At 65.3% G+C, this 14,899-nt stretch overlaps 1 protein-coding gene across 1 annotated transcript in view; it reads left to right on the top strand.

Annotated features, from left to right (window-relative positions):
- TP73 (tumor protein p73) overlaps positions 1 to 8,232 on the top strand; it is a 55,498-nt gene extending 47,266 nt beyond the window's left edge. The window contains exons 6-15 of the mRNA XM_028487944.2: positions 324 to 439; positions 1,964 to 2,073; positions 2,433 to 2,575; positions 2,928 to 3,016; positions 3,802 to 3,923; positions 4,390 to 4,538; positions 4,810 to 4,948; positions 5,312 to 5,405; positions 6,730 to 7,703; positions 8,126 to 8,232. Of these exons, the coding sequence (XP_028343745.1) occupies positions 324 to 439; positions 1,964 to 2,073; positions 2,433 to 2,575; positions 2,928 to 3,016; positions 3,802 to 3,923; positions 4,390 to 4,538; positions 4,810 to 4,948; positions 5,312 to 5,405; positions 6,730 to 7,068 (1,301 nt within the window). The 3' untranslated portion in view covers positions 7,069 to 7,703; positions 8,126 to 8,232. The remainder of the gene's footprint in view (positions 1 to 323; positions 440 to 1,963; positions 2,074 to 2,432; positions 2,576 to 2,927; positions 3,017 to 3,801; positions 3,924 to 4,389; positions 4,539 to 4,809; positions 4,949 to 5,311; positions 5,406 to 6,729; positions 7,704 to 8,125) is intronic.
- Positions 8,233 to 14,899: the final 6,667 nt, after the last annotated feature.

Here is a 14,899-nt window from a genome sequence, read left to right as displayed (position 1 = left end):
AGCGCCCCAGCGGGAAGGAGAGGGCTGGCCCGGGGCCTCCTTCCTGGAGGCGGCAGGTCCGACGCGAGGGGCTGACACGTGGGCTCCGCACCCCCCCTCCCCTGTCCCGTGTCATGTCCTGCCAGGTCTGCCTGGGGCCTTGGGTGCCGGTGCCCGCAGGTGAGCGGGGAGCAGGGCTGCTGGGCCAAGTGCCCCGGGTGCACGAGGGCTGCCGGCGGGTCTGAGTCCCACTGGGAGGCCCGAGTCCGCCGCGATGCGCCCGGCACAGGGGCGCAGACCCCGGCTGGCACCTCTCTGAAGCGGCGTCCGTCCCCTGTCGGCAGGACAGTCTGCCCCCGCCAGCCACCTCATCCGCGTGGAGGGCAACAACCTTTCGCAGTACGTGGACGACCCTGTCACCGGCAGGCAGAGCGTCATGGTGCCCTACGAGCCCCCGCAGGTAGGGGGCAGGGCTTCGGGGCAGAGACCCCTCGGGTCACTTCGCAAGTGTCCCCGAGCTGTGCAGATCCTCCCTCGCCCTCATGTCCGTCCCTCCCTTGCCTGTGGGTGGGGCTCCGGCCACCTACACTGCCTAGCCGGGGGGCGGGGGGGGGTCCCCTCCAGGCGTCCACATCCCTGGCTTTACAGCGCGGGGTGGGCCTGCTGACCCTTGGGCCTCAGCCCGGCCCCGTGTCCCCTCTTCCTGCCTGTCCGTTTCCCACGCCCCAGCCTGGGCTCTGGGGGATGGAGGGGCTGAGGTCAGGAGGAGTTAGCCCGGGTAGAGCTGGGGGGCCGCGGGGAGAGGAGAGACCTGCGGTCGGGGGCACAGCGCTGCAGGGCCCGGAGGTCGGGGGGAGGCAGGGGGGGATTGCTGCAAGAGGTGGGCGGGGGCGGAGAGACCCTGGGGGTCTGACTTTGACCTGAAGGCAGCAGAAGTTTCTGGGGCTGATGTGCGGGCCGGACTGGGGTAAAAAGCTGGGGTGGAGAGAAGTAGGGGTGGCACCCACCAGTGACGGTGGGATGGGGGTGCCAGGATGGCAGGTGGAGACCGAGTCCCAGCGATGCGCCTTGTGGGCCATGCTTCCCAGTGTGGGCGGGTGACGGTGAGCCCTCACCTTTCCTCTACCTGGGTCTGAGACGCCCCCCCCGCCCCTAGTTGTACCCAGTCCTCCAGGCAGCCCCCTTCCAGGCCCCATCACTGTACCTGGTCCCTCAGGACCCCCAGGACCCCCTGAGGTTCCCTAGGGACAGCCCTTACGTTGGCGGGGCCCAGGGAGGGCTTGCCACCCTGCCGTCCCTCCCCGGAGCCTCACTGGCACCTCCAGGACCAGGAAAGCAGGTCTCTCCCGCCCCCTGGTGGCTGCCACGTGCCAGCAGTTTTGTGGAAGGCCAGGTCTCCTAAGCCATCATCCTGACCCAGAGAGACCGTGACACCTGCCCATTTTGCGGTCCTGGGATGCCCACGGGTCAGGAGTCCCGGGTTCACATCTCACTGTCTCCACAAACTCCCTGGAACACGGGTGTGTGCTGGGAGCCCACTCGGACGGCTCTGGTCCTTCCCTCTGCCAGAGCTGTGCCATGCACCCTACTGCCCAGAAGAGCACACAGTTTGCAAAACACACACCTGTGCCCACAGAGGCCTGTGCATGTGCCTGATCACACCCAGCCTCTGGGGCCAACCCCCAGCCTGTGCCAGGGGAGGTGGTTGGAGCAACCAGACCACATGGCTCTCTTGGTTCCAGAGCCAGCAGAGCACATGGCACTCAGTGTACTGTGTGGCTGGCTGGCTGGATAGGTAGGTGGATGGGTGGGTGGGGGATGGATGGCGATGGGTGGATAGGCGGCAGAGGACCACAGGGCCCAGCACCCCCTCGCCTGCCCAGAGGTGCGAGGGACAGGTACTTGGAAGCCCAGGAGCCCCCAGCCCTGTGGACTGGGGCCCACGTGCTGACAGCACAGCTTCTCCCTGCCCCTCCTGTGGCAGGTGGGGACAGAGTTCACCACCATCCTGTACAACTTCATGTGCAACAGCAGCTGTGTCGGGGGCATGAACCGGCGGCCCATCCTCATCATCGTCACCCTGGAGACACGGGAGTGAGTCTGCTGGCCGCGGGGGCCGGGGAGGGATTGCGGTAGGGACTGGGGCCCCTGCTGCTGGGGGGCTTGCTGGAGAGACAGGGAGGCCGTGAGCAAGGCGAGGTGCAGGCCCCGGAGGCGAGTCTGGGGAGGAGCCCTGCAGGCCACGTGCTGGGAGGGGCCGCGAGGAGGCGGGCGCTCTGACACCTCAGCACAGGCAGGAGCTGCCTCGGGAGGGACGCGGGGGACCTGGCGTCCCAGAGCAGCTGGGCACTCAGCCCTGAGCCCTCGGCCCATCAAGGCCGGTCCTGTGGGGTCCGAGGTGGGTGGGGACGGTGGGCCCCGAAGCTCACGGTCCCGGCTGTGCCCCTGGACAGCGGACAGGTGCTGGGCCGCCGGTCCTTCGAGGGCCGCATCTGTGCCTGTCCCGGCCGAGACCGCAAAGCAGATGAAGACCACTTCCGCGAGCAGCAGGCCGTGAACGAGAGCGCTGCCAAGAGCGGGGCTGCCAGCAAGCGCGGTGAGCGGGGCCGGGCCGGGGCCGCGGGGCTGGAGGGCCACCCGGGGGCGCCAGAGCCAGGCCCCCCTCAGGACGCAGCCGGACCTGTCTCGGGGCTCGGGGGAAACGCACGAGCCCGTGTCCAGGGGACAGAGCCAGCCCGGCCCGCGTGGCCGCCCCCGGTCCCCTCCGTCCAGTGCGGGTGGCCGCCCGGGTTTGCTCGTGCGGGTGGGTGAGCGGTCTCCGGGCCTGTCCACAAGGGGCACCTTGGGAGGGTCGGCTCACGCCGGGTGGCGGGGTCGGCTTGGCTAACCTGCGCGGGGCCCCTCCTCCCCGCCTGCTCACGAAGCTGCCCCGCCCCGTCCCCCGCCAGCCTTCAAGCAGAGCCCCCCTGCTCTCCCCGCCCTGAGCGCCAACGTGAAGAAGAAGCGGCACGGGGACGAGGAAACCTACTACATTCACGTGAGCGTGCCGCGTCTGCGGACCCCAGGCTGGGGCAGCGGGGAGTGGGGGGCACCTGGGGCCCCCAGGGTGGCAGGTGCAGCCTGGCACACCTGAGAGCTGAGACCCCGAGCTCTGCAGGCTGCGGGGCCCGGAAGGGAGAACCAGCTCTCAGAGAGAGAGAGAGAGAGAGAGCTGGCCTGACGCGGCCCCAGCGCGGGGGTCGCGCTGTAGATGCAGCGTGTGGCGCAGTGCAGGTCGCCCCGCCGCCGGGGAGGGCGCGCGCCAGGGATCCCACGCTCCCACGGCCTGGCAGGCCCCAGCCACGCCACCAAAGTGAGTTTACAGCCTGCGGCGTGATGCGGCCATTCCAGCTCGGATGAAACCCCACCCGCTGTGCTAGGACTGGTCTCCGTGACGTGAGCTTATCATTTTGTGTGTCTTTCGAGAATGAGTTCCAAAAAAAGCGGAATGAGTTCCTTGTTCTAAAAGCCCCGTATTTGTTCAGCGCCCCCGCATCCCAGCACCCCGAGTGTGCTGAGCTCCGGAAAGGGGAAGGCGGACAGTGTGGCAAAGTCTCAAGGGTAGGAAGGGGTGGGCGTGGTTTGTGCGGACAGGAGACCCACCCACCAGACTCCCCCAGACCTGCTTCCCGGGAGAGGAAAGTAGGGTCGGGGGACTCCCGGCCCGCGGGGGGCCGGGGAGCCCCGAGAAAGGAGAGGCGCTTCGCCGCGCGGCGGGGCTGGGGCTGGGGCTGGGCGGTGCCCACACGCACCCGGGCAGAGGGTCCACCTCTCCGTGCTCAGGTGCGGGGCCGGGAGAACTTTGAGATCCTGATGAAGGTCAAGGAGAGCCTGGAGTTGATGGAGCTGGTGCCCCAGCAGCTGGTCGAGTCCTACCGGCAGCAGCAGCAGCTCCTGCAGAGGCCGTGAGTGCAGCCCCTCCCGCCCCCAGGCCGCCCGTCCTGCCCAGCTGCCCAGGGGAGAAGGATGAGGCCGGGCGACCCGGCAGGGACGGTGCCAGTGGCACCAGGCAGCGCTTGGCGTCTCCTCCCCTGGGAGGCCTTCCCTGAGCTGCGGCGTCTCAGCCCAAACGGCTCCCGAGTGAAGGCGAGGGGCGGTGGTGGGAGGGACGCCGACCCACCAAGAGCAGGGCCTGTTCCAGGGGCCCCCACCCCCTCCCACCCATTGCCCGGGTCCTGCCTGCCAGCGGGCCTGTGGCCGAGTGTGGCCACCGTCCGGCAGGGAGGCTGGGCGAGGAGGCGGGCGCTCTGACACCTCAGCACAGGGCGGGGGCTCCAGGCCCCTGCAGCAGGGGGGCTCTAGGCCCCTGCAGCAGGGGGGCTCTATATGCGGAGGTGCCTCTTACAGAGCCCAGCTGTCCCTTCCGAGCAGGAGCCACCTGCAGCCTCCGTCCTACGGGCCCGTCCTCTCGCCCATGAACAAAGCGCACGGGGCTGTCAACAAGCTGCCCTCGGTCAACCAGCTGGTGGGCCAGCCTCCCCTGCACGGCTCGGCAGCCGGGCCCAACCTGGGGCCCATGGGTGAGTGGCGCGGGCAGCGTGGCCTGGACGGGTGGGGAGGCCCGAAGGGCGGGCCTGGCTCCAGACACGCCAGCTCAGGCCCGCGCGGGGCTCTCGATGGCTGCTCCCGGCAGCAGCTCCCGCCCGGGGACAGGAGGCGCGGCCACGGACGGTCTCCTCTGTCCCCTCCCGGTCTTGGGGAGGGCCGAGCATTACGAGCCTCCCCCCGCACAGCCCGGCCGGCCCGGCCCGGCCCGGCCCCCTCTGACCGTCCCCCCTGCCTCCCGCCCAGGCCCCGCGATACTCAACAACCACGGCCACGCCCTGCCGGCCAACGGCGAGATAAACGGCGGCCCCAGCTCCCAGTCCGTGGTCTCGGGGTCCCACTGTACCCCGCCACCCCCCTACCACGCCGACCCCAGCCTGGTCAGGTACGTGGGCCGCTGCCGGCCGCTGCCGCTAACCCACTAACCTCAGCCCTGGCGGCTCCCGGTCGCCCGGCCCCAGCCCGGGGGCCGCCTCTGCCTGCTGCCCCGCGCAGCCGCGCTCTAACGCTCCGCCGCCTTGAGAACGGACGGGGTGAGGGATGCCGGGAGTGAGCAACAGCTGGTGCTCGGAGGCAGAGCAAACAAGCCAGGGGTTCCTGGAGGCTGTGCCCCGGTGAGCGCGTCCCCGACACCGCGGCCACCGGCGGGCACGGGCGACCTGTGGGGCGGCCGGTTCCCACCCAGCCGGGCCGCACAGCCAGGTTCTTAGAAGTTAATGCTGCTTTATTTCCCCAATTCTCTCTGCAGTTTTTTAACAGGCTTGGGGTGTCCAAACTGCATCGAGCATTTCACCTCCCAGGGGTTACAGAACATTTACCACCTGCAGAACCTAACGATAGAGGTAACGGCCCCGGCAGGGCAGGTGCAGGGAGCCCACCCCCAGACCAGCGCAGGGCCCTGTCCGCGGGGCAGGGAGCTTTCCCCCCTTGCTGGGGCAGCCCCTCCATGTCCTGTCCTCCCCGTGTGAGGGAGGGCTGGAGACTCTGGAAAACCTTCCCGCCAGCAGCCCGATCTCTGTGCCGACATCCGGCTTCACGCGGCTGGACGGGACTCGCCCGGGCCCCTCATTTGGACTTGAGTCTTGTCTCCTGTGGCCCGGCTGCCTTTGATTTGGGGGACTGGCTGTCTCCAGGGCACGAAGAAGTGCAGAAGGCGAAGGCCAGAAGGGTCCTGGGGCTGGTCTAGTTCGGTGCCATCTGCACAGGGAGAAACTGAGGCCCAAACTGCTTGCCGTGCACGCGCAGCAGCTGAATGTCTGGTCCAGGATGTGCGGGGTACAAGCGCCCCACCCTTGGCACCCTGACCCCTGACCTCACAGCCAGGGCTTGTCTTTAGGTTAAACAAGAGTCCCAGCAATGAGCGCTCGTGGCCTGGTGTTGCCTCAAGTGTAATGACTATTAGCCAGAGCCCAGGAGACACAGCTGTCGCCCGGATCCTGGGGGGCTCCCGCTCAGCGGGCTGGAGCCTCCGCGGCCCCTGCTCCGTAGCCGGCTCCGGGTCAGAGGCCCGTCCGGGCTCGTGCCCAGCCAGGGCCACAGGGCAGAGATGCGGGTTTGCCAGAGGGAGCTGGGGCCGGTGGCTCAGAGGGCTGCCTTGCTGTGTGTCCACTAATGCCCGCCCGACCCATCCCTGGCGGCCCCTCCTGGGCTAGCTCAGTGCACCTTAACCCTGCCTCACCAGCTGACGCGCGCGCCCCACCGGGGGCGGGGTGGGGGAGGGAGCGGGCCACAGGAGCCTGCTCTGCCCTTGGGAGGGGCCCCGCCCGCCCTCCAGGTCCCGGTGGGTGTGCGGGGAGTGGGGAGCTCCGTGTGCCACACTCTGGCTGTGCTCAGGGCCCAGGAGTGGCCTCAGCGCCCGCCCCCCCACCCCGTCCCCACCCGTCACTTCTTAGCTCTCCTGCCACCTGTCTGGGGCAGAATTCAGTGCGGCCAGACCACCAGGCACAGGGCGGGCCCGGCACTGCCCCTCCTCCGACCCGCACTGTCTGCTCCCCCCGCACCGTCCAGTGCCCGGACAGGTGGCCCCTGGGGTGTGGACTCCTCGCCGCCCTCCTGGTGGTCCCACGACGGCTGTGCAGGGGCAGGCGAAGCCCCTGGCGGGATGCGGAGAGGGCGGAGCCTGCCGCTGAGCCCTCTGACGGGCGGCCGTGTGCGCTACGCTTGCAGGACCTGGGGGCCCTGAAGATCCCGGACCAGCACCGGATGACCATCTGGAGGGGCCTCCAGGACCTGAAGCAGAGCCACGACTATGGCGCGCAGCAGCTGATCCGCGCCAGCAGCAACGCGGCCGCCGTCGCCATCGGGGGCTCGGGGGAGCTGCAGCGGCAGCGGGTCATGGAGGCCGTGCACTTCCGCGTGCGCCACACCATCACCATCCCCAACCGCGGGGGCCCGGCTGGGGGCGTGGGGCCCGACGAGTGGGCCGACTTCGGCTTCGACCTCCCGGACTGCAAGGCCCGCAGACAGTCCATCAAAGAGGAGTTCACGGAGAGCGAGGCCAACTGAGGGGGGGCGGCACGTCCGGGGTCCCCCTGACCCGGTGCTACCGACCCAGAGAGCAGAGAGCCCCGGGAGCCGCGCTGGATGTCTGCTTCCTCTTTGTCACCAACTGCCCCGGGAGGCAGGACCTCGGGGCTGTGCCGGGAAAGGGACTTGGCCGGGGGGCATGCCCGGGACGAGGGGCTCCCGGAGCTGCGCTGAGGGCGCGGGCCCAGGACCCGTCCTCCAGGGGTCCGGGGCCTCCCCCTCCCTGCCTTGCCGTCCTGGGGGCTCTGCTGACCGACTGCCAAAAAGTATTTTTCGATGTCTCTGGCTCTGTGATTGTACCTAAGCACTCCCGTTTTCGGGCCGAGGCTCCAGGCTACGTCTCTGCCTGAGGCCGCCAGTCTGCCCTTGCACGCCTGACCGCTGGTGCGAGCCCGCTGCAGCCACCTCCCGCTTTCTGCCCCCAAAACCAGAGTTTCACGGGAATCGCGGAGGCAAGGAAACTCCTGGTCGGCGGCCTCCAGCCAGCACCCGTGCCAACACCGCTGGCGGCAGCCCCTCTCTCCAGTGGCCCTCTTAGCATAGACACGGACAGCAGGCTCCCCAGACCACTGGAAAGTGTCGATATTTGATAAAATGATGCCCTTTTCTACCTGGTGGGTGAGGCTTTTTTTAAATTAACTTTTGTTCTTAACGTTCATGTTGGGTCAGCCTAGCGGGATGCCCATCTTCCCAGGCCTGTGTAAACGAGATGGGCTAAGAAAGCCGAGGGGCAAACCAGGCGGGGTCCACACCAGGCAGGGGTAGGTCACTTGCTTCCGCGTGCGGGATGGGAGGCAGGCGTAGGAGGGCAGAGCCCACGGCCTGCAGCCATGGCTCCACTCCGCTCCCTGGGGGGGCCGGCTCTGTGCGGGGGAGGCCCTCCTGTCCTCGTGGGGACAGCACGGAGGCAGGTGGAGGGGGTCCAGGCCTTTATGGGACACCCCAAGGAGTCAGCGGGCTGGGGGGAGACAGCGTCAGCACCCTAGCTGATGGGGCCATTTCCATCTGCAAGAAGCAACCCCCCTCCTTGTTCCAGGCAGGTGGGACGAAGGGACTCCCGACTAATGTGTACGCTGAGACGCCGCCTACTTTCGTAGCATCTCCCTGTCCCTCCCTCTGCCTGGGTCCCTGTGGTTAGTCCTGCGGTCTGGGGCCCTCAGGCCAGAAGGCGGTGCAGACGGAGCCCTAGTCGCCCTTTGGGGGTTTTCCTGTTGCTATAACCACCCCCTCAAGCCCCCGGCCCCTGGGAAGTTAGGAAGCAGCGGACCTCACGCGGGTCCACTCAGAAGCCGAGCTCTCAAGACTGGGTGTTCAAGTTCCAGTTCCCTTGTTAGGTTCCCAGGCTCTTCAGAGGCGGACACTGGGCAGAGAGAGGGGTGTCAGCTGTACTGAGTGGCTCAGAGACCAGCCAGCAGGGGACGGAGCCCCAGGGCCATCTCTGCCCCTGACCTGCTGGCAGGAGGCCTCCAGACCAGGGCTTCATCCCGGACGTGGAGTGTAAACACTGCACAGCAGCTCTACTTATTTAGAAAAGCCTTTGTGCGAAGGCAGCTGCCTGCGTCCAGGGTAGCACACCCCTCCCCCCACCATGCGCTCCCTGGGGACCCCCTTGGGGGCGGAAGGGGGTGCCCTCAGCACCCAGGAGGCCCCGCCTGCAGCCAGGCCTGAGCGCCACGGGGAACAGACCAACCGCCCGGGGTGGGGGCTCAGCTCCTGGGGGCCTGCGGTCGCCCGGACACACGCCCTGGAGGCACCGGACCAGCCGGTGGGCCGTCCCCGTTTCCTCTTGACACCCTCACAAGGCCCGGGGTAAGTACACTGGTCCTGCGCTTCCGACAAGGAAAGTGAAGCACGGAGGGCTGGGTCTGAGCCCAGGGTCACGGCCGCTGCCGTGGTGTCCGGCTCTCGCTCCAGTGGCACACGCTGGGCCCCCAAGTCGTGCCCCGCTGGGAGCTGCAGGCCCTTCCCCCAGCTCCCCGGGGCCCACGAACCTGGCAGAGGAACAGCTGAGTCCCCGGGGCTCCCGGGGCCGTCCCTCAGGCTCATCCTGTCGGCTGGTGGGGAGGCCACGGGGGGCCCCGAAGTCCGGGGGTCTGCGACGTGCAGGCACGGGGCGGGCGTACCCCCAACCCGGAGGGAGGGGAGACGCTTCCTCCCAGCGGGCCCAGCACAGGCTCCCCGCCCCCTCGCCCGCGTGATGAGCCCCCGCGGCGGAGCGGCCGTGAGAACTGAGCCGGCGGGGACTTCCTCGTGGTCGCAGGAACACGCACAGCAACAGGAGCAAAGACGGGCTGCGCGAAACTCCAAGATCAAGAGAAGATACACCTGCGAAGAGGCAGGAGGGAAGCGGCCGGGGAGAGGGCTGGGCCGGGCCTCACGGACGCCGGCCGGGCTGAGCACAGCTGCCCCGTCCCCACCGGCTCCTCCCGGCTGCTGGGGGCGGTCACCCCGCCCAGGTTTGGGTGGCTTTTTCAGTGGCCCTGGTCCCCAACATGCAGGGACCAAGAACGCGGTGTCGCTGTCCCCTCGGACATGCCGGCCTTGCAGACACAAACATCTGCTTCTGTTTCATCGGTTAAAGCGCTTTAACGCTTTAAGGTTTAAAAAAACACCACCTCTGTCGTTAACGTAAGGCGATGCTTCTTCAAGCGGTATTGATGGATCTGTTCCAACCATATTATTACCTTCTCTTGGGAATGTAATCTTGGGAAAATGTGTTATTTTTTTAGCTGTGCTTTGGTGGGAATTTCTGGTTTTGTAACATAATAAAGCACACGTTCCGATGACTGACACTTACGATTGAATCAGATACAAAGACGAGAGCACACGTGACACAAACACCCCCCAACACACACACACCCAGCGGGCGCCCCATCTGGGTTTGTCCCGTGTTTTCGGTGAGTGTGATGCACCCCCAGGCACCACCCTCCCCTGCGCCTCACGGCCGTGTGCCTCGCGGGGACCCTAGTCCAAGGACAACCTGAGGACAGACACCCGGTTCTGTCCGAGCGCCGCCAGCTCAGCTCACGGGACTGGCTGCGGCCCAGCCACCTCGGGCCTCCTAAGAGCAGGGGCCGGGTCTGACTTTAGGAAGTCTTCCGGGCGTCCCTGTAGACAGTCTTCCAGCTGTTTCGAGATGAAGTTCATGTTCCTCTGCAAAACTCAGGAGCTCGGTTCAGCCCAGCTCAGGCTCCAGGGCACCGGGCCTCGTTCCGTCCCTCCGGGCCTCAGGTTTCTGGACGTCAGACCTGTGAATGAATAAGGGACTGGGGACTTGTTACAGCAAAAGGAGGGCTCTCAAAACCCGTTCCACCTCGACGTAGGCCAGGGTCTTTCTAGACGTGGGGCTGAAACCTAGCAGGACAAGGTGAGATGGAGCCCCGCCCACCTCCCTGGCCCCAGCTTCCTGGGCGGGGCTCTGGGTGCCCCCTTCTCGCCGCACCTCTCAGCCCTCTGCCCAGAGCCGTCAACCTCGTGTGACAGTGAGGCGCCCCCGCCCCACTGCGGTGACCGGAATCCGCATGACCGACGCCAGCACCTCAGGACTGGACGGGAACAAGGGCTCGGGAAGCTTAATTAGAAAGAGACCGTCACAGACATCACAACAGGGCCTGGAAACAAGCCCTTTGAGGGCTGAGCACGGTAATGCTAGTGTGTTCAGCACAAGGCGATTTTAATATCTTTGCTGAAAAGAAACCTTGTTTTTAAAAGTAGGGTACTTTTAAAATACACACTTATGTTCAAATATGTAAAAACATCTCCCATAGGCTGACATGTAAGTTTTGAAAGAGAACCTGGGTTCAGAGCAGATCTGGCACTTTACGAGGCACTGGGTTCTGGGGACACTCCCCCGAGTGGCCCCCAGGGAGCCGAGGAGGCCACGGCCCCTCGGGAGGAAACAGCATCATCTCCTCTCCCCATGGGCGCCCAAAGAGAAAGGCCGTATTCGGGCAAGAATTTAAAAAAATGATTCTTTAATATCACGTTTCCTAAGAATAGTGCTGCATTATATATTGTGCACAAACTCACAGATGCTTCAAGAAAGTTGTTTGGTTTTTAAAGACTGCTACAACTGCCCCAAGGGCCCGGGGGGGACCTGCAGCCTGCTCCGAGCGCATGGCACATGGTCTCAGATGCTGAACCAGCCTTTGCTCTGCTCACCACACAGAAGAGGAGCTGCTCAGAGTGGGAGCTGCAGCTTCCGGCCAGTTTATGAGGTCCAGTTCCTGCCCTGCGTCCTTCCCAGGCCCCCCGCGGAGGAGACCCTGCCAGAAGGGCGTCCCTCACTCAGCAGGCCCAGGCTCCAAACAGAGCAGCAATGCCAACCGCTGCCTCCCGGCTCTGACATCATGCCCTAAGCAATCCCGTGACCCCAGTAACGAAACACACTCGGTCTCCAAAGGATAATGTCACCAAAGGTCCCATCTCTCTCAGCATCGGGTACGTGGGGACGGGCTGTCCGATCTCAGGCAGGGTCCCGGGTTCGAGCCGCGCCGTGGTTCACGGTGCTTCTGTCTTGACCACACGGACCTCGACTGCTTCATGCTGAAGGTCCATGGCTGACGGGCTCCACCAGGACTGCTGTGAGGCTGCGGCCACCTGAAGTGTCCCGACGAGCTGCTCTTTGGTGACTGCAGGAGCTTTTTTCCTTGGACAGAGTGTGTTTAAACAGAGTTAGGGTGAAAACCTAGACCCCAACCAGGGACATGACATTCCTTCTTTGTTTGGGGACATGGGGACACGAAGAGGTCACGGGCCTCCTGGGTTGGTGCACCTCCTGGGTTGGTGCGCCGGGGAGGCCCACAGACTCTACTTGACACACCCCTCCCCCAGGGTCATCTGGTCTCCCTCCCCAGCCACTTTATTCAAGGACACGTGAAATTCACCCGATCCCAGGAATTTGGAGTAATTATCATGTTACAGGCTTCAGAGCTAAAACATTTTTTATGGCACCTCATGCAACGGGGTATATTCACATAACCCTAAAGGAACACCTATAGGATGGTACCTAAAATACATACAGTGCCAATGATTATTTAAAACAATCAACTTTGGGGACTTCCTTGGTGGTCCAGCAGTGAAGAATCCGCCTCCCAACGCGGGGCATGCGGGGTTGATCCCTGTGGGGGGGGGCAACTAAGCGGCATGAGAATGGAGGGGGATGGAGGCCAAGAGCACAGACGGCTCGGGGCGTCACTCCAACAGGGCGAGAGACGGGCTATAGCTCAGGGCCAAGCAGGACAGGACTTCTTGAAAACCAGCAGCACGACACCCCACGACAAGCCCCCCACGCCGGAGCGCCAGGCGTGCCGTCCCAGGCAGGCTCTGGTCTCCCGCACGTGTGGCTCCCTCCCTCCTGGCCAGCCAGCCGGCTGGGGAGCGGGCGTCACCTCCAGTCCTGGCCCAACACTCACACAGGTGAGCCCCACGGGTGTCACATACCACGTACGTTTCCAGTGAGGCCTGGAGAGACCAGGCCCCCCGACCACAGCCATGAGGTGCCCCTCCGGCCCCCCTCCCTGCCCCACCTCCTGCCACTCCAGGTGACACAGCTGAGCCCGGGCCCGCCAGGGCGCCTTGCTGTCCGCTGCCTCAGTCCCTGACCGGGCCCTTCTTCCCACCCTCCTTCCGACGTCTGACCAGCTCTCACTGTGCGCGTCCGCTGCACTGGTGGCCCCGATCCCCACCCCCTGGTACTCACACCCTCGGGTAGTCCCTGCCCCTGGGACCTGCCACCACCCACAGAAGGCCGCGGAAATGGCGCCGTGCCAGCTCAGGGCCCAAGCCTTGAGAGGCCCGGCTGCTTCCACTCTGGTGCCCTTGGGGGCCCTGAGATGCCGTCAGAAGTGGGGTCACCCTGCCGGGGAGACCCGAGGAGGGGCTGCCCTGAGACCACACAGAAGAGAACCCACGTGCATGCAAGGCCGCTGCGGGCAGGCCGCCAGCCAGCTGACTGCGGTCGCTGGGGTGACCACCAGCAGGGCCACAGCAGAAGGGGGGCCCCGCTCAGGGCCGAGCGGCGCGTATCGCTGCTTCAGAGCCTCCCAGGCCCCGCGCCGGGCTGCCCTTTCCCGCGGACAGGGGCCTCTGCCCCTCAGAGGCTGCGCACGGCCTGTCTCCGGCGGGGGCCGGAGCAACGTTCACTGAAAGAACGAATCTCTCAGCTCACAGTTGTGAACTGCTTCCGGCACGACACCTCTCAACAGAGCCTCTGGGAGCGGCTGACGAGTTCAGTGAGGTCACCCGGCTCAGCCGCGACCCCTCGGAACCGTTTGGATGCATCGCGTCCCGCATCACTTTACCTGCCCCTCACATTGGGGGCCGGGGGCCGCGGCGTCCCGTACAGGGTCGCCAGCTGGGGCTACGGGCTCGATGCTGGTGGGAGGACCTTGAGAGGAGAGCGGCAGTCTCCCCCGGGCAGGGGGTGCTCCCCAGGGCAAACATGGTCTCCAGGCAACGCGCTGACAACGTCCACGCCGATGCGCACGGCCTGCGCACGTCATGCGCACGTCATGCGCACGTCATGCGCGGCAACGCTGTAGAAAATCCTACCTGAACACAAGGCGGAGCCACCCCTGGCGTCTGGAGCGTGGCCCCGGGCGCCGCCCACCGTGGGTCCCCCACCTGACGTCCTCAGGAAACCCGGAGAGGCTCCTGGGTACAGACTGCTGACGGCGGTGACCTGATGGACCCTCCCCGGGGCGTGGCCGTCTCGGACCTTCTTGTGCAGGAACTGGAGAGCCGGGTCAGAGGGCCTGGAAGACAAGGATGGACGCCGGGCAGCCCCGCCCCCCCGCCCATCTGCCGGAGAAGTGCATCCGGCCAGCTGAGCTCTGGGCCACGTCCCTCAAAACCTTCCCAAACACGTACATTCTGCGGCTACTAACAGCCCTGTCCATGGGGTGCAGCGAGGCGGCAGGCAGCACGCCATCCACTTTCCTTAAACCCCAACCCCATCCTTTTTGCATCCCGATGCTCCAAACCCCGTGTGGTCTCCGGGATGAGATATAGGCTGCTGACTTCGGTAGCTGCCCCCATCTCAGGTCGTGAGCTCCTGGAAGCAAAGGCCTTTCTGCTTCTCCCCCAGTTACACCAGCAAGGCTTCTGGCAACGAGGAAACACTTGCTACACTCTGGTCCAGCAGCAATCAGGGGACCTGAAGTATGTGCATCTTGAGGAAGACAGAATCGGCCCCAGAGGACAGCCCACAGTCGCAGCACAGGGAGCTGGGGGGCCGTGGGTGGACTCCCCCCACCTGCCCCCCAGAAGCCTGCTTTTCTCCTGCGTGACACCCTGCTGCTACCGGGTCTCTTTCTTGCTTGCTTTTCTTTCTTTCCTTCCTTCCTTCCTTCCTTTCCTTCCTTCCTTCCTTCCTCCCTTCCTTTCCTTCCTTCTCTCTTTCTTTTCTTCCTTCCTTCCTTCCTTTCTTTCTTTCTCTTTCTTTCTTCTTTCTTTCTTTCTCTCTTTCTTCCCTTCTTTCTTCTCCTCCCTCCCTTTCAACTGTGCCATGCAGCACGTGGGATCTTAGTTCCCCAACCAGGGATTGAACCCGCAGCCCCTGCAGTAGAAGCATGGAATCTTAACCACTGGACCGCCAAGGAAGTCCCTACCAGGTCTCTTTAGAACCAGTAATAGCCAAACAAAAAAGTCAATAATTACATCTATCCCTCACTCCTGGAAATGAGAATCTCATTTAGAAATTGCAGGTTCGGGCTTCCCTGGTGGCGCAGTGGTTGGGAGTCCGCCTGCCGATGCAGGGGACGCGGGTTCGTGCCCCGGTCCGGGAGGATCCCACATGCCGCGGAGCGGC

Source organism: Physeter macrocephalus, chromosome 3 (genome assembly GCF_002837175.3).
Source record: "Physeter macrocephalus isolate SW-GA chromosome 3, ASM283717v5, whole genome shotgun sequence".
Classification (NCBI taxonomy): Eukaryota; Metazoa; Chordata; class Mammalia; order Artiodactyla; family Physeteridae; genus Physeter; species Physeter macrocephalus.
The sequence above is the reverse complement of the archived record's forward strand: the minus strand, read 5'-3'. Positions and strand labels throughout refer to the sequence as shown.